Source organism: Buteo buteo, chromosome 25 (assembly GCF_964188355.1).
Source record: "Buteo buteo chromosome 25, bButBut1.hap1.1, whole genome shotgun sequence".
NCBI lineage: Eukaryota > Metazoa > Chordata > Aves > Accipitriformes > Accipitridae > Buteo > Buteo buteo.
This window is the reverse complement of record NC_134195.1, coordinates 18,419,959-18,445,957: the sequence shown is the minus strand read 5'-3', so window position 1 is coordinate 18,445,957 and position 25,999 is coordinate 18,419,959. Positions and strand designations below refer to the sequence as shown.

General features: G+C 39.7%; 1 protein-coding gene across 5 annotated transcripts in view; it reads left to right on the top strand.

Moving 5' to 3' along the window:
* ARHGAP6 (Rho GTPase activating protein 6) overlaps positions 1–25,671 on the top strand; it is a 338,646-nt gene extending 312,975 nt beyond the window's left edge. For all 5 annotated transcript variants that reach the window (XM_075057316.1, XM_075057321.1, XM_075057317.1 and 2 more), the window contains 7 exons: positions 3,534–3,684; positions 4,787–4,935; positions 8,265–8,444; positions 13,747–13,844; positions 19,990–20,252; positions 21,803–21,883; positions 22,621–25,671. In XM_075057316.1, the coding sequence (XP_074913417.1) occupies positions 3,534–3,684; positions 4,787–4,935; positions 8,265–8,444; positions 13,747–13,844; positions 19,990–20,252; positions 21,803–21,883; positions 22,621–23,327 (1,629 nt within the window). In that variant the 3' untranslated portion in view covers positions 23,328–25,671. The remainder of the gene's footprint in view (positions 1–3,533; positions 3,685–4,786; positions 4,936–8,264; positions 8,445–13,746; positions 13,845–19,989; positions 20,253–21,802; positions 21,884–22,620) is intronic.
* The last annotated feature ends 328 nt before the right edge of the window (positions 25,672–25,999 follow it).

The window sequence follows — 25,999 nt, the reverse complement described above, 5'->3', positions numbered from 1 at the left end:
TTGTTCTGTAGAAGTAGCACAGGATTGGAGATCCAAATAGACTACAGTGATGAAATTTTCCAAAGGTTACACTGTAGGGAAAAAAAAAAATCTTGGCTGCTAGTTTCATCTCAGAAACAGCTGAAGCTCCCAAAGTAAACCCAAACTGTAAATCCTTTTTTGAAAACTCACAGTATGAGAAAATATGCAAGTACAGAACAATCTCTTTGACCCTCAAATTGCTGCTCCCAAATACCACCTTTCTTTTCCCCTGTTAAACTTGAAGGTCAGAGTGAACCCATCCAAGTCCTAGTCTCAGCCAAATGTTGAAAAAGCAAAAATGGTGTACAGTTAGGTTCCAGAGAAAGTCAGAAGTGGCTGTTTCCTTAGCCCTAGATACTGCATTGCTATTCCCACAAGTTGGGAATACATGGTGAATGAGAGCAGTAGAGAATAGTGCTTAATGGTTGTGTGATGCTTACGGGGGGGGTAAAAAGTTACAGGAAAATACCCCTGCCAGGAAGCATAAGACCAAAAAGACCAAATGGAAAAAAGCAAAAGAAACCTTGACTGCATCTGATCCCAGAAATAATAGTTTTTTGTTGCAAAAACTACACAGTATAATGTTTGGCGCTCTGGAAGGTTACCTTGAATAGCTAAACTGACTTGATTCTGAGTGGTTGGACAGTATAGCCTACCGATTTGTAGCTTATTCTCTAGCAGTTTCTATTGCTGAGTGGCTGGTGTAACACAAAGCTAAAAACATTCACAGTCTGCAGAGGCAGTTGTTAGATCAACTCTGAACTAGATAAAGTATTGAAAAGTAAGTTGCCTGTCATTTGCATTATAAGTTTCAATGTCAAAACATGTATTATCATTCAGGGATGAGTACAATTGCATCATACCTCTGGGGAAAAAGCAGAGGGCTTGTATCATTTACTTCTAAACTAAGCCTTACTTCGAACATCACTGACTTTCACTAGTTTTTCTTCTAATGTCCTTTCAAAAGCTTAGGAAATCAAGAGATTTGGGTATTTATGTATTCTATTACATGGACTAATTTATTGAACTAGGTGAACTAATATATATTTCATTGAACAAGATGGAAGCATCAGCTTGGCCCTTGCAGTTACAATAATAAATGCTGTCAACATGAACACGTGGGAAAGTCTGGATTCAATTAAAATTCCACTCATTTTCTGAACCATGGAAAGCCAAACCCAGTACTCGGATTTTGGTGTGCTTTTGCAGCTGTTCATTAGTTTTTCTTGTGTAGAAAGTAGGCACAGTTTTGTTTCCTTTCCTCCCCCATTTAGAAAATGTCCTATTTCAACTGTAGTTTGTTGCAATAAATACATGAGTAAGTAAACGCATGTGCCAGCAGGGTTTTTGGTTGGTGAGCACGAAGGGAAAATCTAGAACAAGTGCGTCTATTAACAAACCACCTCCTTCATGTTCAGTGGGGTGTAGGACAAAGATTCCTGAGCTAGTGTTGACTCAAGGTGGTAGCTCTGGTACATCAGGATGCCAGCTACCAGCTTGTGCCCAGAAACGATACAGATGCTTGAGCAGAGCATCGTTGCCGAGCTTCGGGTGGGCAGCCCTCTATGCTAGGCATGGTGACTTGGCGGCAGCTCTGCAGGTGAAGCAGCAGCCAGACCCTGAGGTTGAACAGCAACAGGGCTGGAGTTCTGCTCTCCCATCCCCACTCCCAGCACGGGTGTCCTCAGCTCTCGGGTCTTAAGCGCTGGTGGATGCTGCGGTTCACCAGATGTATCTTCCGAAAGTCTGAAAGTATTCCCTGTGAATGAAGTCTGAGAGACCTAAAGTTTAAACTTAGAAATACACAGTTTTCAACAGCCATGATACTTGGGCCTGAACCGTGGCCAAGTTTCACCAGTGATTATCTGATATTGTGCTGATTAGGACATCTCTCCAGGCCTCACAGGGTATCAGATCAGAAGTGCCATATTCAAGACTGTAACAGCAATTTATGACTTAGCTATTTGGTTAGTCTTTATTCCTGATGCAGCGCTAATCTGTTTCCTCAGCTGCTTTTGGGCAGTAAGTGCAGAAGCAATCTTGTGGATAGAGGTAATTTATGGTGCTCCACAGGGATGTTCTGCATTTGCCACCAGTCTGAAGGGTAGAACTGAGCTGGTAATGAAATCCCCAAGTTGGAACTGGAAAATCTTGGACCACAAATCAGCAGGGGGGAGCATAATACTAGATAAAGAACAAAATCTGGTCTTCATAGCATAATTATTCATTATTAGTAATGACATATTAATGTTAAAAGTAGTCTTAATAAATTAGAAAGGAGGCTGTAGTTTTTACAGAGTACCTCTCACACCCATTATGAAAGCACAATTTCAGCTGAAAGTACGGGATTTTCTATGTTCCTCCACACTATACACACGCAAGATAGATTTGCTTGTGATCAAGATTTGCCGCAGATCATCACAGACACATAGTTTGCTTGTGACTTACCTTCTTTCTTCTTTTCACTATGTCTATAGTAATCCTGGTAAAGAAAGCTGATACCTCAAATGTCATCATTTAGTAAGATTTAGATAAATTATTCTCTGAGAAGATACATGTGAGATCATGGGTACCTCATAATATTAGCAAAGATACGAAATTTTCCTAGGAAATAGTTTTAAAACATTTTTAAATGTTTTTAAAACATATTTTCAAAATGAGAAGAGAGTAAAAGGTTGAGCGCTCAGCCTGAAGAAAGTATTCTGCTCTTGGTCCTGGGAAATCTGTCCAGAAAGGCAGGCATTTATCTTTTTGTAAGGCATATTGGATGTGGGAGAGGGATTTCTTCTGCCTTTGGGAAGTGTGATGCCTTTGAATTATACAGTTTGTCTGAGGACTGCAGCTGGAAAAAAAATAGGGCTACCTCGTAATGGTATTAGCTTGCTGTTTGTTAACTCCGTAATGATGATCACTTAGTGAATATAACTAAATTAGGAAGGCAGAACAAGATGTGTGTGGACAAATGCCATGAAGTCTTAGTGAACCTGGCTGCTTGCTGCTTATCCTTAAATACAGTCTTAAATCACAAGAGAAATGTGAGTTTGGTGGATATTAACATTGTCTTATTATTAATGGTTTTGTACAAAAACGTCAATGTTATGAAATGCAATTTTAGTCTTTCTGGCCCTAAAATCTAGGGATAATGTGGCAAGGTGGTATAAGAAAGCTTTTCTTGCAGTTTTCCTTATTCTCCCAGGTTTCTGCCTTTGATATTAATCTTACATTTCTGCAAAAATTATATTTACTTGGGCACATTTTTTCATAAAAGAGTGCCATATATTAACTGGAAAGAAAGAATTGTATTTTTTTACAGTCTGGTACAAACCTTAAGCTATGTATCATGGAACAAGCACCAATTAGACATGAATTAGATCTTTGACCTTACCAAAAATTAGTCATGTCCAATCTGGAAACTGAAAATGAGTAAATCTACATCTTAAAAGATTTTCTGTGTTGGAATGTACAAATTGGGACAATAAGTGACTGTGGTTTTGTGTCATGATCTTTTTCAGTTACGTGAAGAGTTTGACCGGGGCATAGATGTTGTATTAGACGAAGAGCACAGCATTCATGATGTTGCTGCTTTGTTAAAGGAATTTCTGCGTGACATGCCTGACCCGCTTCTCACCAGGGAACTTTATACACCTTTCATCAACACTCTCTGTGAGCTCTACACCATCTTGATTTACCTATTCTCAAAAGCTTACCTGTTTGAATTCTTTGATCTCTACTAACCATATTCTTTTTTTCTGTGCATTTAATACTCTAGCCTTGATTTGCTCCAAATATTTGTATAGTACAAATTTGCTGAGGTCTTTCCTTGGTTTTCATGCTGTGTAAATATAGCCCAGAAAACTAGAACGACAAAGATTTCACTTCGTGTAACTATTTTTTGCATTTGTAGATAGGATGTGATTCATGTTGTCTATTAAATCCTGACGCTGTCATTGGTTCAGCAGTAGCTGATGACGAGACTCCCATTTGAATCCTGGTATCTTAGCACCATTAATGCTTTTAATTCCGGTCCGGCTTCAAAAACCTAGCTTCAATAGTTCAAGTTTCATCATAGTTAATGGTCCTCAAAGCCATCATATTAAGTACTCCCAAATGTGTTGCTTAAGACCTGAGTGCAAAGTCTTCCAGATTTGGGAAAAAGTAAAGTTGGACCCTTCAAGCTTAAGCCGTTGCCTGGTATGTGTTCTTCAGATTATTTCCAGCCCTCATGTCTGAGATCCTGCCTCTGTCCCACCTTTGTCACTGGCTACCATTGCATTTTAGATGGTTAAAGTGATGGTGGTTGCAGAACGTCCTTTATATCCCTAGTTGCTTTCTCAATCTCCCAGTACCTCTGCAAGATGTGAAATTGTAAGAAAACCCATTTAAAATGGCTAAAGCATAAACCTGACTGGAGTGCTTCCCAGCGGTGCCCTGTATATATCAGCAGCTATACCTAAATAAAGCAGAATTTTTGTGTCCAGTGAGTGATGGAATGTGCAACATGGATTTTGCACTCTCATAGGCTGAGAAAAGATCCTATGAACCTGTGAGCAAAAAGTTGACCAACCAAGGCAAAAATCCCCTAACAATATTTGTTACACTTCTGATATTTCCTTAGAGTTTTCTCTTTTTCTTCTGACCTTGTAATGAAAATGATCCTTAAAAAAAGCTATTCTTACGCCTTCTTTTGGGCTGGGAACAGTATATTTGTTCTGCTTTTAGGTTAGTTGGAGTGATTTTCTTAGAATGTATCTTTTCCCCCTCTTAGTATTAGAGCCAGATGAACAGCTAAGCACCTTACAGCTTCTCATTTATCTTCTACCTCCCTGTAACTGCGATACCTTGCACCGGCTGCTGCAGTTCCTCTCCACAGTGGCTGGCCACGCAGAAGACTCCACAGACAAAGATGGCCAAGAGGTGAGTCGCGGTCACTTGTGTCCTTTGACTTTGCTTAATTCATGATCTGAAAAGAGATCTTCAAAGCTGTGAAACAAACACGATGGTGGCGAACCCCAGAAGGATGGGAGAGATCTCACACTCTTGCCTGTGCATTTGCCATTTAGCTGTTTACTATGTTCTTAGGGCTGTGAAAGTTTAATTTTTATATGACTTAATTAGTAAAGCATCTACCACTTCCTTTGGGAGATTCACAGCATGATCGACCTTGTTGTTAAGAATGTCTAATGTTACCCATCCTTTTTCCCCACCTTGTTTTATCCTATTGTATTCTATGGAAAAAAATACTTACATAGAAAATTGTGAGGCATTCAAGAGTATGCTTTTTCATTCTCTTTTCATTTCTGTTGTTGATTTCTTATATGACCTTTGGACATAGAAGTTCACTTCTTGGTTCCCTTAGCTTCCTTGTGTGCACTGGGTAGTGAAGAATGAAAAATAAAGCACAGGAACTCCAGCTGTGTCCTTGTAACTGACAGACCTGATCACTAGTTGGAGTCAGGGTCCATCTTTGGCTGTTTTCCTTCTGGCCTCCTTAGTTGCATTCTGGACCAAATTCAGTGGAAAGGTTGGAGTGCACCCACACCACAGAGACAAGAACACCCATAGCCATGTGGCTGAGCTGTACTTCTGAGTATTCACATGTGTGCATCTACACCATTCACTCTAGAGAAGATCTCAAAATCCAGGCTTCCCGTTTTCTACCAGGAGAATGCTTGAACTAGTGAGCTGCTCTGCAAAAGGCGGCAACTCTGTTAACTTCGAATGAGATGGATACAGTCTGTCACTGCTTGACAAAATTGTGCCAGTTTATCTGTGGGAAGGACTTCTCTGTCCTCTGAACTGCAGCAGAGACTACTTCTGAGGTTACTTCTGAGACTCTTCTGAAACTCCTAGAGAATTTTGTCTTCCAGATGGAAAACTCTGCCAACTTCTGTCAAATTTGGACACCTATTGAAGTTGGCTGGTTTTAACAATTGGCACTTTGAGACTGAGTTTTGTCAAATTTCTGCCGCAAGTCCTAACTTCCAGTGTGCTGTATGTGACTTCAAGGCCTATTTCACTTTTAAATCCACTTTAGATGCTATTATTTTTGTCCTCAGCAAGGAGTTGATAAAAAACTATACCACTGTGATGGAAAGCCTTTAAAAAGAGAAGCCTGTAACAATTTTACTGTGCTTAAAAAAATGTGTAAGCCAGCTAAGGTCGTGGTCCCCCTGGTCCTGCAAAGAGTTCCCTGTTCATTCAGAAATGATCCCAAGAGAATCTTATTGTAGGGCTAGAGGATGCTGCTTAAGAGAGTTGCTTTGGCCCAACAGTTGTATTAAAGGCATTTTCATTCCTCTTAACAGTACATCAGCTCTGCTACAGGTATTTTGGCAAGGCAAGTTTATGTAAGCTATCCTGGCAGTGTTGTAAGCATCGGGAATATTATGTGCAATTGGATACCTTTTATAGATAATACAGTATTCTGCTCACAATTATTTAAGCTATTCATGAATAATTAAGTGAATAAAGACATAGAGGGCAAGAGAAGGTATTTTAGCAGACTGTTTGCTATCACTGGAGGGAAAACAGCCAAGCTTTGGCACACAGGCCCTCTTCACAATTTCTTTCAAAAGCCCTTCTCTCACGAAGATAAAGATGGATGACTAACTTCATTAAAATTATTCATTCAGTTAATTTCAGTGGATAAGTTTGCAAGATTTTTTAAGGTATGCCCCGAGGCTGCCCTTAAGACTCCCTGTACAAACAGCCTGCACATGCAGATCCAGGCACAGCCAGAGGCTGCCCCTGGCACACTTGAGGCACCGCATGCCTGTGCATCCTTGGTGGTTCAGTACTCTGACAGTGTTTAAAAAGCAGGTCACCCGAAAAACAGCCGGGTGCGTGGTGGTGCGCAAATAAGGGAGCGTGCTGTACTCACGGTCGTGCTGGGATGAGGCTCTAAACAAAGAGTCAACAAGTTTGTTATGATTGCCCATGCACCTACTTAGTGCAGATGTCTTTCCAAGGTTACACAGTGGTCCCACTGACAAAAGGAAAAGCTCTTTTTACTATCGTCTCTATGCTGTCTAGTTGAGCTCTGTAAAAAATAAACTAGGTGCAGTCAGTGCATGGTTGTAAGTTTGACTGGAGTATTCAGTAAATGACCAGCTACAAAAAAAATTAAAAATTAAAATACTACTTTGAAAAGATTTGTTTTGTACCACTCATTTCTTGAAATGCTATTTTGACTGCCTCTTTTTGTGCCTCTTCCTGTCCTTTTTTTAAAATTAATTAGTTCAAACTGAAACAAATGAAAAATAACTCTTATGATGGTTTTTTTTGTTCTTTAAAAAAAGCCTGCAAGAAATACTGGGTCAACAGCTGAAATTCACTTACAGTCTTATATAGTCAAACTGCTGGCATCTTCTTCTGCATTCCCAGAATAGCAACCAAGTGGAGACACAGAGAGGAAGCACATGACCCCTGCTTTTTGCTCTGTTAAAAAAATAGAAGAGGAAAAAAGTAGTCCAATCACAATTATGACAATGAAAATTTTGATTTCATAAGCTATATGACATATTTTTCAGATAATTTCTGTCTAGTCTAGTATGTATTCCTAGCTGCTTACTTCATCCAAAGTCAGGTTACTATTGCTTCTTTGAGCACAGAGTTATAGAAGTAGGAAAAAAAAAAAAAAAAAAAAAAAACAAAACAAAACAATCCTCCCAACAAGTAAACATTTAGCATGTTCTAGGAAACAAGCAAAAAGACAGGGAAATACTAATAAAAATAATGAGCATGCTCCTTAATTATCTAAACCGTTTAAACATGGAAAGGTGTGTTTTTCCTCACTGTATCTGTTTCAAATCATGAGTGCTACTTGAGAAAGCTAACAGTTTTCATTATTTGGTCCTAAGAGACAGTAATATGCCAAGGTGGTGAAGGAGGAGGGAGGTTTCTCTGAGTTCAGGAGTAGTATACCACTGCTGAGCTTCCAGGGCATTAAGGGCAGGCAGCACTTCCACCTTCTACTCCTCCAATCCATTTGAAAATATATCCAGAAAATCCAGAGTGCTTGTTACAGAGATGTCCAAACAAGGTGTTTCAACGTTTCTAAAAATTGTTCGTTTTTTATTTGACTAGCACTTGGTTTTGGTTTTCATGAATGAAGCATCTGCCAAATCGGGGGGGGGGGGAGAGTATGTTGCGGGGGGAAGGAGGGGTGTTCAGATGTGTGTATATACATATCTATATACATTAGACCCTGGGGGAACCGACCTCATTTATATTCTGTTTTCTAGATTACTGGGAACAAAATGACATCACTTAACCTGGCTACCATCTTTGGCCCTAACTTGTTGCACAAGCAGAAATCTACAGACAAAGAATTCTCAGTTCAGAGCTCAGCTCGAGCTGAAGAGAGTACTGCTATCATAGCTGTCGTACAAAAGATGATTGAAAACTATGAAGCCCTTTTCATGGTAGGTGGTTGTTTCTTCACATTACTCCTATGCATTTTTAAGTTAAATGAGGAAATACCTGGCTTGTATTGAAGTAGACTAGGATGACATAAACTGTGGAAACTGCATTAAATTAGGGTCAATTATTATTGGCAGAAAAAGTAGTCTTCTATCAAGGAGAATGCTTGATAGATTGATTAAAAATGTGTACTTATATCTTGTCTGGAATGGTTTCTATGTAGATAAGAGTATCTTCCTTAGAAGGTTTCTGTCTTTGGAAATTATGAGGTTGGCTATTCAGCTGCAAACTAAACAACACACCAGCATTGCTTATTAGTTTTGAAGACAAGACTGAAAATGACCTTCCACCTCTCAGTTTTGGAAGTCAGGGAGCCAATTTTTCTGCAGGGAGCAAGAGATCCTTGGTTCATTTAAGGAACAGCCTCCCCGACCAAAGACTTTCTTGCTGGTTGGATGGGGAGAAGAACAAAGCTTTCTTCTTTGTCAGTTGGGTAAGAGGAGTAAAGAATAAATCCATGTAGTTCCTGAGTTCCTTTCTGTTCTCTTGCTGAAACGAGGAGGTCCTTCATGATGATGACCTTGGACTTGGACATGTTGTTTACTTATGATGCAGCTTAGTTAAATCGCATTCCTCATGCCTAGCAGTTACCTGGACAGTTCATTCTGTGGCTTTATCTTTTCATCTTTTTGTCTACCAAATTACAGGTCAGCTCAGGATGACTTGTGCCTGAGAGCACCCTGCTCTGGGGTAGCAGAGGCCAATCAGACCTCGTGGTGGGCACTATCCTGTCTTCATTTCAGCAGGCATACATCTTAACAAAACCAGTAGTCTTGAAAAGGTGAAAATAGCTTTGGTTGTTCTGTCTTGAAACTAAGCAGCACTGGATGTTACACTGTAGGGACTGGTTCCCAAAGCAAGAGGAAGAACACTCTGGAAACCTCCTTTAGTGCTCCAGCAAAGCTGGGTGCTGCATACCTTGATGGGAGAAGATGCACAAGCCTGGACTGTGGGCATGTGGGACTGATGGCCACATAGTACTGTAAGGGGAAGGTGTCTACCAGATTCCAGTAGGGAGAAGAGCCTGCGAAAGCAGTCACGAGCCCTGCCTATCAGTCTTAGCCTCACATGAACTTCTTTGTGGTTTTCTCGTTTTTTCCCTCACACTGTATTGCCTTTCATTACATCCTTTGCTTTATTTTTAATCTTGTTCCAGTGAGACACTCAGCAATCTTTTTTTTTTTTTTTTTTTTAATGCTTTTCACAGTTTGAGGAAACTTTAGGTGCTATTTTTCCTTCCACAGCAGGAAAAGAAAGTGACAGAGCTGGACTGTTGTGCGAAGGTCTGCTGGCCCAGAGTGTGGGCAGCACTAGCAAGTTTAAAATAATACTGGAATAAGAATACTTGCATTACTTGAAGTTTTCTTATTGTTGTTTCTCTTTAAGAACATTTTACAGCACAGCCACATCTCAGTACATAATACTTAGGCACACATTCCTACTTTCAACGTGGAAAGGGTGGGGCTTAGGGTTAGCCTAACCTACATATGGTCTCTTTTAATTGTGACGGATTTATTCCTTTATCTCTTCAGTGCTCGCATTTTCATCTGAAGGTTAAACGGGGGAGGGGGGGTGGGGTCGTGTTCTTTTGTTTTCCAGAGTAGCTTTTCAGATTGTTGAGGGAGATTAGAATCAGATTTCAAAATGAGAGGCTAGCTGCATGTGAAAGAAAGACAAACCTGTCTCGGATGCTCTCCTGAAAGCTGGAATATGTTGATGTGAAATTTATAGAAATGTCTAACAGCTGAGCATCTCTGGGTGCTTTCACTCTTCCCATTGCTGTAGTTTAACAAACAACATGGCAGGTTCTGCCTGTTTTCTGGAGTAATGTCTAGACTCACACATGATACTTGATCTGTAGGATTGTGTCAAACTGCTCATAGTTGTTAGTGTTTTATAAAGCTTCTGCCAGGGTTTACTTTTGTCTTTTTCATGTTTTCAGCAGCAGCACGGAGAGACTCTTTGTATTCTGAAGATAATTAGCCCAGTACATCATTTGGTAATAGATGCATTGAAAGGAAAAGTCATGTACGTGTAATTGCAATAAAACTCTGATCATTTGAAATCAGGCAGCAGCAGTTTGTTTTCCAAACCCATAGGAGTAGGGCCAAACCAGAACTGCTGTTTATACTTGACATTTATGCTACTTACAAAAAGGAAAACATCTGGACTCAAGAATTCAGCTACAGCTATAACATACAGTGTATTGCTGCTAAGGTGTTTCTGTGTTTGGTTTGGCGTTTTTTTCTGTTATTCTTGTATATGGGGAGGTTCTAAAACTCTGATTGGCTTCAGTGTTGAAACTGGAACATTTGTGAAATAAAATGTAGGAAACCAGGATGTGTTGTGACACCCAGACCACAGTATCAGAATGATTCTGCTGGGTGGTCAGGAAGGTTCTGTTTGTCAGAACAACCCAGGATACTGGGGACTGTTTTTATTAAGCAATTGTCATTGACATCAGTAATACACAAACATGGATTTCATATGGAAGACAGATTCTGACCTTGCTTCATTGATGTTAGGGCCTTTCATATCCAATTCTTATCCATTTCAGTGAATATTAGGGATGCATTAAAACATTTTGTGGGAATGTACAAAGGACTGTTCTTTGCCAGTCTCTGAACTATGCCCAGCAGCTAAACGTGGGGAGACACAACTCAACCACTCTTCATCTCATTGGCTTTGACTCATCATGGAGGACGGAGAAGAGCAGCTTGGTCATGCATTTTCATCTCCTAGCGCCCAAATCCAGCCGTGCCACAAAGAGGCACTACATAGTGTCTGAAATTTCTTATTTTTACTGTTAGAGGCTACTGTGGCCTCCCCACTGCAGAGGCAGGCACACGCTGCCTCTCTGTGCCACATCAGTAGCAAGGGACAGCACAAAGGAGACACTTCAAGGGTCCCTCCACCCTCTGTGTCTTAATAGCTGTGACTCTTATGTAGCACCCAGCCCCAAAATCTCAGAATATCTCCTCCTCTACTGAAAGTCCTGACAACCCTGGAGCCCTCTGATCCGTCCCAGTGTGTGCCCAACATCTGCAACAGCTGTTACTTCAGCAGTGCCTTGGCTTCCCTTCTGTCCCTGAATTTCAAGTTCTCATCCATCTACTCAGCCACTACTGCCAGTTAAACAATTAATTCAATAATAGTTATTGCAGCTCTCTAACATCTTCCTGAGATACCAACATAGTGGTTCTCTATAAGTGTAAGTTTATAATTACATGCATATCATTTCTACACTTGCAAGTTAGTTAACTAAACTGAAGTAAATTTCTGCACAGGAGGAAACCCAAAACCCAGTAGATAGCTGCAAGGAGACCATCAGTACAAATCCAGTTGAAGGATCATAGATTAGTATGCCCTCATTCACTCATATAAAAGTCCTATAACTCAATAGAACTGTTAGGTTTGGGGTTTGCAGATGCTTTCAGTTGGAACTGAACTTCCTGTTGGAACTTTTTCAGATTCATTTTTATGGAATGAAAGACTGCGTTGTCTTGGGGTTTGTTGGGTTTTTTTTTTAAATAATGGAAAACATATTTTTATTTTTCTGACAAAGTCCTCTCAGTAGATTCTTACAAGTTTATCAACTTGATATAAATCTGAATAGTGAGTTACAGGAAGACATGGATTCTCCTTTACCCTTAAACTTTATTTGGAGTTTATTCTACTGTATAGACAGGCTGTCTAAACAGAGAAGTTACAGCACACCAGGTTTCCGAAAATGTATTCCTATAAAGAGAAGATAATTTATTTAAAGACTGGTGTATCAATGACTATCAGTAAGATATTTTTCCAGCATAGAGGCTAAATACAATTTTTAAAAAAGGAGTATGTGGTCACACAAGTTTTTCATAGAGATTTTGGATCAGTTTGAATTAAATGATGCGTATCTTAATTTATTTTCAAATTATTTCCTTTTTTAACAAAACATGCCTTTTCTGTAACTTGACTCCCTAAATACCTCCCAAACTGAGGTATTCCCCTGAGGAATCTATTAGTAATTCTATTCCTATTTCCCAGGAAATGTCAGGGAGAACAAATGGCCCATGCAGTGTGACCTGAAGGTCAAGAGATTCAGGCTCTGACAAATTGCATCCAGAAGCATATTGCACAGTTGATGACCCCTTGCTGTGATTGTCTTGCCTTCAGCTCCATCCGTCATGAGTGAACCTGGGCTGTTAGTTCAAGTTTCTCAGATGGTTTCATCTGTTTCAGTGCTTTGAAGGCCGAGTTGAATGTTCCACTGTGACGTGGACAAAGTCACTTAAGGACTGATAAGACTCATGTAAAATGCAGGTGGAAACACAAAGTTTACTTGGGCAGGTTTTGGAGTGCTATTCCTGCTACCTGCCCAGGAGATGTTGCTATATCCTGCAGCAGCTGAAGCTGTCAAGTGTTTTGAAGGTTCATCTCCATATAAAGTGTACTAGAGAGAGTTAACAAATCAGAAGACCAAACTCGAAAGAAGGTGACACAAATTCTGGCTGAGCCTGTTGCTACTACGCAAAGTCCAGAGTGGCTGGAGATCCAGCAGGACCCACTTGTGAACCTGAGTTAGGGACAGATGAACTCTGTAATTACTCAAGTTCTGATTGAGCATAAGCAGGAATTTAAATGCTTCTAGATCCCAGGATTTGGCCATGTGGATACCTGAATGCTAAATGTATATAAGACTTCATTTAGAAAAATGTTTACCTTTGGCAGCTCTCACTGAAATGAAGCAACTGAAGAACTTCATAGCTAGAACAGTTGCCGTAAAATTTCCATATGAGAAGGACATAAGTAAATCAAATGCCACAGAACATATGAAGAAACATTCTCCTTCCTGTGTAATTACATTTCACGGTGTTTCTAAAACCAGAGAATTACAGTTGCTTGCAGTGGAAATTTGTAAATGTCCCCAGATCTTTGAATGGGGATGTAAGGTGAGGACCTTAAACTGGAGCTTTCGAGATTGTGATACATGAGTAATCCCACTGTTGTTATCAGATCTAATACTGGAAAACAGTGGGTTATTCAACAGTAATCAGCATTTGACATTGTACAAAGTCATCTTTAGTCTTATTTTACCTGTTGTTACATGAAATTTCTCTTTTAAGTGGAAGCTTCTGAGTATTTGTTTTACATACTCTCCGTAAATGTACTTGTAGTTGATCTTTTAGATTAAGCATAGTACCAAAATCAGTGTATGTGAAAGGATATTAATCTTCCAACTATTTTTTGCTGTCTTCATAGGTTCCCCCTGACCTACAGAATGAAGTGCTTATTAGCCTATTAGAGACTGACCCAGATGTTGTGGACTATTTGTTGAGGAGGAAAGCTTCCCAGTCATCGTGAGTAATCTGTTTTTTCATCATTCCTGTTTCTGCTGGGAATTTCTATCTCCCACTGGAAGTGTTCAAAAGGTTCTGGTTTTTCCACAGCTCTTCTGCACTTTCTACAGTGGAGTAGAAATATCCTCCCCATTACACAGACTCTGCCAAAGAAATTATGACTCTTGTACAGTGTTTTCTAAGACAAATCTTGTTTCCCGATTCAGAGGAAAGATTGCATTCTGCTGCAGAGAACAGAATGACATGTACATAAAAATATTCAGTGCACTATTATCTGACAGGGTGTATTCTAGTGATCTGCTGGTTCATGTCTTGGGTTTATTGTAGTCTTCAGCAACAGGAGGTGTGTATTACACTATCCTTGAAACACACCCTAGAGTGCCTTAACACAATCACGGCTAGCCGTTTGAACCGTTCGTTGTTCTTTTCCTATTGTATACACACAGGACGTTGTAAGCAAGTCAACCGCCGCAACAGCAGGTTTATGGAGACTCTTTGGTTATTATTTAATTGTATGCTTTGATCTGAAGAGAAAAAAAATCACACTGGTCACTATTGCAGTTATGATACATAATATATTCCAACTTTGTGTATGGTGTATACATGCCTACACCTGTGTGCCTTAATGCTATGAGTTTGTACATTCAGATTAACAGGATTCCTGGCTTTCTCATGGGACACACAGTCATTGCCTTTATTCTAATGAATCCCAATATGTCAGACCCCAAAATCACAAAATTTGACAAGTTTGCTTTAAGTAATTTTTAAGAGGTTTCCTAGACTCTAAACTCTGTGGGATAGATTGGACTTTGTCTTCCTGTGTGTGTGGAAAGTGCCTAGTGCATTCAGAATATTATTAAAATTGAATTTGTACAGTCAGTTAGCTATGATTTTTTTTCTCTCCCTCTGAACATTGTATAGTTGGAGGTAATGTCATAGTGTGCCTGGCTTTAAAGGAAGAGGTATAAAAGAAATAGTATAATTAACACATGGAGGAGAAAGCTTTCTTTAATTATAAAAATTAAAATCAAAAAATACGTGCAGAATATATCATGTGTTGTAGAAGATTTTATTAGTTTGTTGACTTAACCACATGAACACATAACATGCAGTAGCAAATTATCACAGATCATCTGATTTGTGGTAATTGTCTCTGTGTGTTTTCTTAGTGTACCACAGACGTGAAATAATTTCAGTTAGTTTGTCTGACTGACAAGTAACCATGTGTATATTTAGATCACAATAAATGCAGGATAATTAAAGGTACATTAGCTGACTTTTACACTTGTTTCACATTTGCCGTGAGCCAAGACCACAATTAGGAAAGACACTGCAAATCACATGACATATGATAAGGTCTGGAGAGACTTCTTTCTTTAAGCCCTCAGTTTGGAATGATCATGTTATTTCTAACTCAAGCTAATAAAAACCTTCATGCTGGATTTCACCGTCTATATAATATAAAGGCATAAAATTGTATCTCACATGTGGCTACACATATCAATTGAGCATAAATTTGTCACAAATCATTGTGGATGTTGACAGATTATTGTTAGATCCTGTTTCCTTTAAGTTAATTGACCTTTCCTTGAGCTTCCTTACTTTTCAGCCAGCACACACACCTACAGGAGAAAATGGATCTTTTGTGCAAAGCTGGTCACAAATGACAAAAGGGGCTTTGTAAGAAAAGGTTATGAAACCAAATAGGAACATACAGCTACACTAGTACCAATTTATTGCATTTTCAGTAATGGGCAGGTGAAGTATCACTGAGATAAGGAAAACTTACTATCTGTCATTTTTCTTCTACTCTGCTATCATGTAAGTGATTTATTCTTAATGTTAATGAGATATGTTTTCACTGTGATTGCAACTGCTTGGTTAAGATATTCCAGGCAATTAGAGGGAATGTTGCTTGTGTTATTGCTAGGGGTGTGATGCTCTTAAGAGATTAATCTATTTCAGAACATAATCTCAGTTTTGAGGCTACATGTCTGTTGGTTATTTTTCCTGTAAGAAATGTGAGGCAGCAGACAAGGAGATGTTTGTCTTGATTTGATAAAAATGAGCCTCCAAAATACATCCTAACTACTCTTGGAAATTTCCTTGGTCAAGATCCAAATTTGGATCCGTGGAACAGAAAACTTTATATATTCTTGAGACAATTTTCATCAGAAGAGCTAGTTGGCTGCATAGCATAGTGTATGGAATCAACTTCAAGACTTTAATGTCATATTAATTGCTCTGAAGGTCCTGCTTCTGTAATTGCCCTCACATCTCTGCTTTTGATGTCATTACAAATGCTTTCTTGGCCCTGATCTAACAGAGGAAACACAATCTCTTTTCCTCCCCAGAGGAGGACGAATCAGATGTTCCTCATTTTTTAATTCTCTTAAGAGCTGAGCATCATGAATAGTGTGTCAAGGAGTTCATGGAAGTCGTTCATGGTAAAGCACTAATTACCATTGGGAGCAATTATGAAGTGTGCTTTTGTGGATGACTTCCCAACTTTTTTATATGTTGGCTTGATGGCAATGGAATTTGGGGTTTCCAGCTGTAAGATGAAGCATCTTTAAACTAACACAAAAATAAAATCTGTTTCTTATGATTATTTATTGCTTATCATGGCTAGTAGTCCTGTTAGAGTGAATATGTTTTGAAGTTATAGAATTTTCGAATGTTTTTGGATGGTGATGATGGGTTTTAATCCATCCTAACCTGTGGCACAAAGATGAAGCCATAAAATAGGCCGTACAGTATGTGTAAATGCAGTTTTCAAAGCTGCAGAGGCTCCCTGAATCATTGAGTCCTCTACCCTGTTACAGCAGCAAGCATATCATAATCTCATAATAATCTGTTTTGTTGGTGGCACGTGTGTTGCTCAAATATGTGTGGAAATTACTGCTGCTTGCTGCCAAGCCATCGCAGTCCGTATGATTTGCCTCTTGTAAGACAAAATTGTTTTCCCACTCAGAAGCTTTAAGGTATAACAGAAAAGGATTTCTGCCAAAACCAGAAAGGGATTTCCTGTTTTGATGACCTTGATGCAAGTAGAAAAGTAGGAATATCCCCAGTAGAAGTATTTATTGTTATTAACGTTTTTCCAATTCACCCATGCAAGTAGACTCTGGTGGATAACATCAGTTCAGAAGGATGCCAGTTAAAAAGGAAAGCCCAAGACTCCTTCAGAGCGTAGTTGATTTTTGTTTTGGAATCTGAAATAGTATTTTGGAGCACATGTGGCATAGGTTCCTTCTGCAGCTTTCAAATCTTTCAGTTTGTACATAACCACTTTTTAATCTTTCCCTTAACATAGTTCATAACCACTAGAAGGTACTTTACTTCCCTTCCCATTGCTCACATTTGATAGTACATAATCTTCTATTATTCTCTGTGGAGATCGTAATCTGCCCTTACTAATAGACTGCATATAGGCGAGTAGGTATCTTGTGCAGTATTTACATTTGCCTCCCAATTTAGTTTTTCCCCAGTGTGTGGGTAGAGAATCTTAGAGCTATCCAAGTGAAGATTAATTTTGAATTTTAGTAAGCATCTGTTTGCTACTGAACTCAAACCATAAAGCAAACAGATGCAAAAGTTTTGTTTTAAGGAATATGTGAGAACTGATTCTATATTTGGAAAGATGCGAGCCAAGGTCTTTTGCAAGTTTTGTTTTGTTTTGTTCATGAAAAGCATGGTAAAGCTGCAGATGTATGAGCTCAATTTCCAACTTTAAAGTATTCAGTCCATTTTGATGGTTTCTTGTAGTAAGATTGGCAGAGTCCACAGGCATTTTCTTTGATTTTTGAAACTATTTTTTCTAAACAAATTTGAAAGTGATATTATATATATATAATTGCATGGGCTTACGAGCAGAAACTGTAAATGAGTTTAGAAAGTTGAACATTTGGATCTTTCCAAAGACTTGACAGTTTCCATTCAAGTAAATTTTTATCAGGAGCTCTGTCTTGAGAAGAGATAGACTATAACAGATCATTCAAGGTAAGACATGAAATCAGTGTTTCACAAAGCTCAAGTTTATGTTCCCACATTCTTTCATTGCCATTTCCCTTTCCCCTATTCCTTGTGTTACCTTGCCATGGCTGAGTGGTGGCGTACCTCTCTCTTTGCCCTGTGCAACATAGCTAGGTTTTGATCCTGCAAAGATTTACATGCGATAAGACTTATTGGTGTCACCGTTAGTGCTAAGTATGTCTGTATGCTAGCAGGGTGAGGTTTAGATGATGTTCAGCCTAGAAAGCCGGAGAGAAAGACATTTGGTCATAGGAAACTTACAGATACCAACATTTCTCCCCTTTTCTCCCAGGTCCTTCTGGTTCTTCTAAAATTCCCAAGACATTGCTTAAATATCATCTTAACTCACACTCACTGCACAAGCTTTTTTAGAACTTAGAAGGGCAGAAAGAAAGGAGTAAGGGACAAAAAAGAGAAAAAATATTTGTGATAGAATTGTACATACTTAAAAGACCATAATTCTTCAGTGTGTGGCTGCTTGTAGGTTAATTTACATTGGACTCATCTTCAGATGAGAAGTTGATATGGGAAGTTACATAATTGTGGCATGATTTACTGGTTTTTTTTATTGACTCCCCAACATTACCATACCAACCACACTGGGAAGCCTGGGACAGGGCTACTTTGCCAAATGGCAGCTCTGGCTTTTTGACTTGGCCCCAGTTAAGGTTCAGGATCAGTTCAGTGATGGGTTTCTTGCTGGGAGTCACCAAAGAGTAAACTTAGTTAATTCATTCCTAACACTTTGTGGTTGCTTTTATACTAGAAAAAAAAATATGGAATACTGAATAACGTAATAATCATGATGTTGAGTTTATATATTTTATGTTTTGGTGCATGCAATATGTAATTGACTGAGGAAAAAAAAACCAACAGCTTGAAAGTGGTGTTAGGTTTTGTCATTATTTCTGTGCTAGTATTTAGTGTGCTGTGGCTAGCCTGTCTTACCACTGTGTGTTTTCCTTATTTTCTTTCTTCAGTTTTATTTTATTTGTCTGGAAAGAGGGTTGTTGTTCCATAACAAGTAATGTGCTTTGGGTGCTTGCTCAGTTCAAGCTCTCTTTGGATTTGATTCTGAGAAGGGCTGACCGTGCCTAGTACAGTTCATTTACAAGATTGAGCCTCTGTCATATCACATTCAATTAGAGCAGATATTAACGTGAGGTCACTGAGAGAAACGTTTTGACTCAAGAAGCAAACAAGAAGCATCTAAGAAACAAAGATCAAGGTGCAGAGAAATGAAAAATGAGTAATGGAAATATAAATTAGGGAGGACCGATAGGAAAAAACTTATGTTTGTTTACAGAGTATAGCTACATATTCCTTGGGAGGTTCAGTGACTCATGGACTGCCTCCTATCTGTGTAGTGAATTGTAATAGTTCAAGAAATCTCCCTCAATGTTTCCAACATGTTTCAAAAATGAGAGTTGTCTCTCTGAGCCTTGGCTGTACTTTGGTGGGGGTTTTGTTTGCCTTTTTTTGTCAAAATTAAATGCAGGCCGTGCTGTTGGTGATGTAAAGGTGAAAGGGTAAAAGAAGTTGCAGAAGTTATCAGGAGAGTCAGTTATTTGCTGCCCGCATCAGAAGTACAGTAGAGACATCTGCTTGTCCCCTGTAGACTATTTACCTTCTGACATCTCTAGAAGAGGATCTTTCTCACAGTGTGAGAGGCGAGCTATGGTTTTGATTTCCCTGACTGTGTAGTACTTCAGAATGGAAGAAGTGATTTTAGCATACTGCTTAGCATCAAACTAATCTTCCCTATCATGCCTACAGATTTATTGTTGCAGCAAGCTAAATTGTCAAGGTAACATAAGGAATTAATTCACTATTTAATTTCCTGTGGTGAACTGTACGGTTGTGTGGTTTTTGTTGTTTTCCTTCTTGACAGCAACATCTTTTGATTTTTAGTGGCCTCTGCTGGCCATTTCATGGCAGAAGTTTTACTCATGGAAAATTCACCTCTGTACTGCTTCTGATGTGTTTTCATTTCAGCAGCTGTGATCATACTCCTGTATTTGATTTCATTTGTATGATGTCAAACTGCACCTATAGCTGTGAACATAAAGCATTTTTCATTAACAGTAGTTTGTTTATCAAAATTTCCCAGGAGCCCTGAGATGCTGCGGTCGGAAGGTTCCTACTCCACAGGAGGAAGACATTCTTCCACAGACTCCAACAAAGCTTCAAGCGGAGATGTCTCCCCTTATGACAACAACTCCCCGGTACTGTCTGAGCGCTCGCCGATAGCACCGCAAGAAGAAGTTGCCCGCAGCCCAGAGAAGCTGTACAAGGTACCTGAACAGTACACACTGGTTGGACATTTGCAGCCGAAGACAAAGGAGAATTCTTCTGCATCACAGGCTGGAAAAGGTAGAGTACATCCTGCTCGTGTTCCTCCGCCTCCGTGACTGATGGGGATTTCTGAAGTAATTGGAAAGTGTCATTTTTGTATTATCAGCTACGAGGATTTGAGGAGCAATAGTGTAAATAACTTTAGAAGAAATGACTGACCAACATCCTTTTTTTGTGTTGAGCCTGAAGGGTCTGTGCTCAGTCCTCCTCATTAGCTTAGCTCAGCCAGCCGTCAGGGATGCCTTTCTCAAAACTTGGAGCTATTATTTAGGAAAACAGAACTACTTATGTCCTGCTTTTCAGCCTGTCTGTGACAGTGTGGCAAAGACTGATTTCTAGTCCTGCTCCGTAGGACTGTAATACCTGCGAGGTTATGGTCCAGACTTTGGAAAAATCTGAGATTTTAAGACATGAAGCTACAAATTTTCTCCAATTGAAAAGAATGACCTCAACACCCTCTCACTGGAGAACACAGCTGAGCTGCACAGCTTTACATCTGTTGCCAGTTACACACCTAACAAAACTAGTGCAGGGATCCATAATTTCCATAGCTATCTAGGGAGTGCACACCTGAATGATTTCTTCGGTAAAGAACTGTGGTTTAAACTGATAGCTCACCAGCACTTCAAGATGCTTTTCATTGAAAAATATTTATTTTAAAAAATTTACGTTCATGAAGTGTGTATTTAGTGAGCCAAATTTTAAGAACTTTCAATGCTTAGGGATGCAGATAACTGGTGATATTTTTAAAACCATTTCATGTCAGAGGTACTGGTTAGGCACTTAATTCCCTTTGGAATTAATGGCATTTAGACTATTATCTCAATTATATGCTTTATAAATGCCAGTGGGCATTTATCTTCCGTATTCAGCATCTAAATCTCTGAGTAGGTTTCAAAATTTGGTCAGATTGCTACTAAGTTATGAACAGGAAATTACATGAAGTTTTATCACTTTAACCATCTTTTGGACTTTAATACGCATCACAATGATACTGGACCATGACAAATTAGGAAATTCCTTTACTGCCAGATGGAATCAGAAAAAGGCATGAATCAGTTACAATGCAGCACGATGCCTGATGGGCACATTTCCTGAAATCTCTATTCTGTGACAGCACTTCCGTGTAAGACCCAAGCGATGCCGCAGGTTGGTAGAGCGTGCCTTACAGTGATCCCTGGGGCTGCGGCTGCCTGAGGGAGCTTTGCCATTCTTTCCCATAAAAAGCACATGAACTACCTTCTGTTGGCCAAATCTTCCCGTTCTTGTGCAAATTCTCCGACTGACTTCAGTAAGGCAGAGGACTTAAGGGAAATTCCACTCTCTCAGCAAACTCAGGCATCCTGCCCATACAGAGCTTACTGAATCCCATTACAGGATTCGAGCCTGAAACAGCAAGTAACTGTCAACAGATACGTTTGAGATGTTTGTGTTAGGTGCGCAGTAAGTCAGATGCTAACAACTCTGATACCTTATGTAAGGTTTTACCAATTCCATTTGTATGTTTCTAAATAATGGCTTTAAGAGGATCGATTCATCATCTTTGTCCTGCTTTTACTGCTGTTTAGATGTCTCTGAAGATCATTTTGATATCTGGGGCACCTGGCATTCAACGCTGAAAAGTGGCTGCAAAGATCCAGCTATGACAGGTCAGTTATTTTTCAAGTTTTAAGCCCAAATCTAGCAAAGACATAAACAATTTCTTGGTTTTGAGAAATCACAGTGAAACCAGTAGGAGAATTCACATTGTGCAAAGTTGAACTTTTAAAAGGTGACTGTTCAATAAAATAGAGAAGCACAGTGGTTATACAAATGTGGCAACATCTGAAACTGTCGCAAGATGATTTCAAAAGTCGTTTTTAAATTACTTTAAAAAATAGTCTTATATTCTTCTCAAAGTCCTTGGAAGGTGGACGTGCGGTGGGGATTTGAGATTGGCTGCCGCAGTGGCACAAGCGGAGGCTGTGAGGTTGGCAGCCCTCAGTGCTGACCCTGCCGCTGGCCGGTGTGGTCCCAACGAGTCCCTGACCCATCCTGCCTTTGTTTTTCTCCCTTCTGCACCCACCTCACAGAAGAACTGTGAGACTAAAATGCCCACCTCCTTTTCAAGCATTTGAAAGATGTTAAGTGCTGCAAGACTTTGTGTCTGAGCAAAGTATTAGAGTCATCGGGTGATGTATTAGACATGGTTCAGACAGATGTAGGGCTGCTGCTCTGTGTCCTGAAGGTTCGGCTGGTGGTGGGGCTGATACACCTTCAGTCGCACAGCCTGCTGATAAAAGCCCCCATCCCTCTTCTTCAGTGTGATGCAGAGGAAAAGCAGTAACTTGTTAAATGCCACGTAAATGATGACGCAGACTGACGCCTTTCCATCTCTGGCCCGCAGGTTCTTACGGGAACATTTACGAAAGCAGCTTGCTGCGACCTGGACAGTGCTCTCTTTCCCAGGGGAACCTCGCCACGTCTTCTCCTCGGTGGCAGGGCAGCTCCTCCGAATTGGACACCGGCAGGCAGGTCATGCGAAGGAGCCAGACGACTGCTGCCATTCCCGAGTGTCAGCTGCATCCCGCGGCGTCTCGGGCGTGCGGTAACACACAAATTGAAGTCGGCGGTAGGAGTTCAGACCTGTCACACTCCAAGTCGGAGCAGCACTTGACTTTAAGCAGCGCGGAGGACCTCGGTGAGCGTGACTTCAACACGGGTTGTTCGCAAAGCACAGCCAAGCCCTCCTATAGGAAAGAGCGGCCGCCACCCCCTTACCCAGGCCCAGCAAAAACAAGCTCTGCGTTGTCACAGCGATCAGGCGTTTCTTCAACGTTGCACTCTTTGTGGAGACTTCAACGCCAAGAAAAAAGTTCAGGGACCAGAGGAGCTGGAGGACCGCCAGCCAAAGCCCCTGACCAGGCCACCTCCAGGCAGGAGCGGCCGGCCCCGCACACCCAAGCGGCTCACATCTATTCCACGGCACCTCACAGTCAGAACAGTAAAAATGTTTCAGAGGCGGACTGGCACGACTGGCAAAGGGAGAGGTGGCAAATTTGGGAGCTGTTGTCGGCCGATAACCCCGATGCCCTCCCAGAAACGCTTGTATGATCAGACTCTGCAGAACTGCTACTCACACCTATGCCTCCGACTCATAGGAAAACAACGGTGACATTGGAAAATGGGGAGGGCTTGTTTGTTTTATAAAAACTGAATTGCGTATACTTTTTTTAAACTTTGTTCACTTTAATTTCTTAACAGCACTGTCAAGCAGTCCATTTACAAATACAGTATGTTCCTGTTTTTCAGCAAGCTTTTGAGAAAAAACAAGATGAAAATTTTGGTCTAATAACTCGGTATGCATACGCTGTTTATAAGATAAAACTGTTGCTTTGATGTTGCTAAAAATGTATTTATATATCTGCAGTTTTGATGATTGTATATTCTGTAATGGGTATTGTACGATAATCATATATTATGTTTTCATATACAGATGTCAATCAATCATGACTGCTTTTTTTTTAAATCACTGCACTTACATTACCGTGATATGCATTGGAATTCTATAGAAAGTGCACAAGCTGGTTTCTGTGCTTATATAAAAAAAAAAACTGTTAAAGGGGGAAGTTGTCCTTCTTTTCACTGCCTATTGAAAAACACTAAAATAGAGTGGAACGTGAAAAGCCATATATTTTATAAGGGTAGTAGTGAGCTTAGAAGGGAAAATACCAAATATTTTTTTTTTTAATAAATATATTTGCAAACAAAATTAAAATTTGATACAAGATTGTAAAAATATTTTTTTAGATTCTGGTAGGAAGCAGCTCAGAGAATCAACTAAGAGCAAGGCCGTGCCTGAACCAACTAAGGATGTAGTGCAAAGGTCTGCCCTCCCATTCTAGAGGAAAACCAATGTTATGTATACAGGATATAATATATATATTTATAAATGTATGATTTTATGTATTGTTCTAAAACAATAAACTGGAATCCAAATTTTAGAAAACGAAACCCAATAAATTGAGGTGTGTAACAAATGAGAAAGAATATGGCTTTTCCTTTGAAATAACAAAGCTTCAGCATTAAGAAGGTTAGAGAAAGGGAAAAAAAATGCAGACAGACATGTGAAGGGGAGTCACAGAGTTTCAGAAATGAACTTGATGTTTGGAGAAGTTCACAGCTGCATTTCTATAAATATTGTGCCAAAGTCTGGGTCAATAGTACTTCTTCAATAACTGTATGTTGCATTGTTAAATGTTGCTGTTTTATACACGTTCTGGTGTTTTTAAGTTGCAAAATTGTTTATGGCCAGCAGGTGGCAATGTACTTCAGTATTGTAGAGAAAATTCTTTTTATCACTTGATAAGGGAAAGTGTATCATATCAGAAGAATTTTATAAAACATATTAGTCTTAATTTTAATGAAGTTGAAGACTTATTCAGTGATGTTGTCTTTAAGTTCTATCTTGTGCCATAACAATGGAATAAAAAGCTAAGCAAAATAATGAGCATATTTTTGCTCCTTTTTTTTTTGAAGTAAGGTTTCTGTAAAAATTGATGTGTTTTTATTACATTCTTGAGTATCTCTGTCACAAACATCTAAAAGGCTTGGGAGCTTAAGGACCACTTTCAAGTATGACTTAAATGTACAAGATCTGAGGTTTTACTTGAGTTTTAGACTTAAAATCCATCATATAAAGAGTCTGCTCATCGTATTTCCATTTCCCAAGTAAAGTTATAAGATAAAAGCACCAATCCAAGTTGAAAGGGGCAGGATTTGGCCTTTGGCTGTTGTAGCACTGTGAGGCTGGTCAGCTCTTTTTCTGAATACTGCATTCAGAATAAATATCAGCTCTCTTCTTCTGGTGGTTGCAAGGCACTTCCAAATAGCGTCTTGATATGAGACTTGATAGGAAAAGGTTCTAGCATGTAGCTTGTTGCAGCAGCCCTGTGTCAATTTATTACCAAAAAAACCCCCACCCCAAATTAAAAAGATAGTGGACTATAAGGAAGGACAAAAAGGAGCTCTCACAAGCAATCTTCACCATTTGATCTTGTCTCAGTATTATCCCAGGCTTGATCCAGATTTGCTACAGGGAATTAAAGCTCCCTCATAGTCCTCAAAACCAGGCGTAGTGTAAATCCTGCTGCAGAAGATACTCTATTCAGTAGATGTCCATCTCTTCATTATAAATCCCTTCCTAAATACGGAAGCACCCACACATTTTTAGTGGAAGATGTCTAATGATTACTCAGCCTCATAAAGAGCTTGCTTTTTGCCAGTACCACTCTCTGTATGTATGTGTATGTTACCATCTATATGGAGTGTATGCGAAAACGGACAACAAAAGCCAAGACCACTGCTGGAGGACAACCTCGTCTGCACACTTTTCAATATACAATTGCTTCAAAGAAAAGAGATACAGAATAAATTCTGGTGAATTAAAGTAATGCTTGCCAAGATTACGTCATTACTGTCTGTTGTTTTCATTTGAAGAGGACAGAGGAAAATTATCACGAGGAGGTTGAGGATGTAGTAATTTTTTAGTTGTACCAGGCTGAAATCAGCGACGTAATTTCTTTTGATGTCTTTTTTTATATTTCACAAGAAATGTAGCCATGAAAGATTGTTTCTAGTTCTATGTTAGCTGATAGATCTGTGGGGGCACCCCGCTGGTTCGTACCTAGGATTGAAAAACCACCTTTTTCCCCTGACGGTCAGCACTACCTCCTCTCGGAGGGTGTCCCTCAGCTGCGAGGAAGGGTGTGCGGCACTCGCAGGTG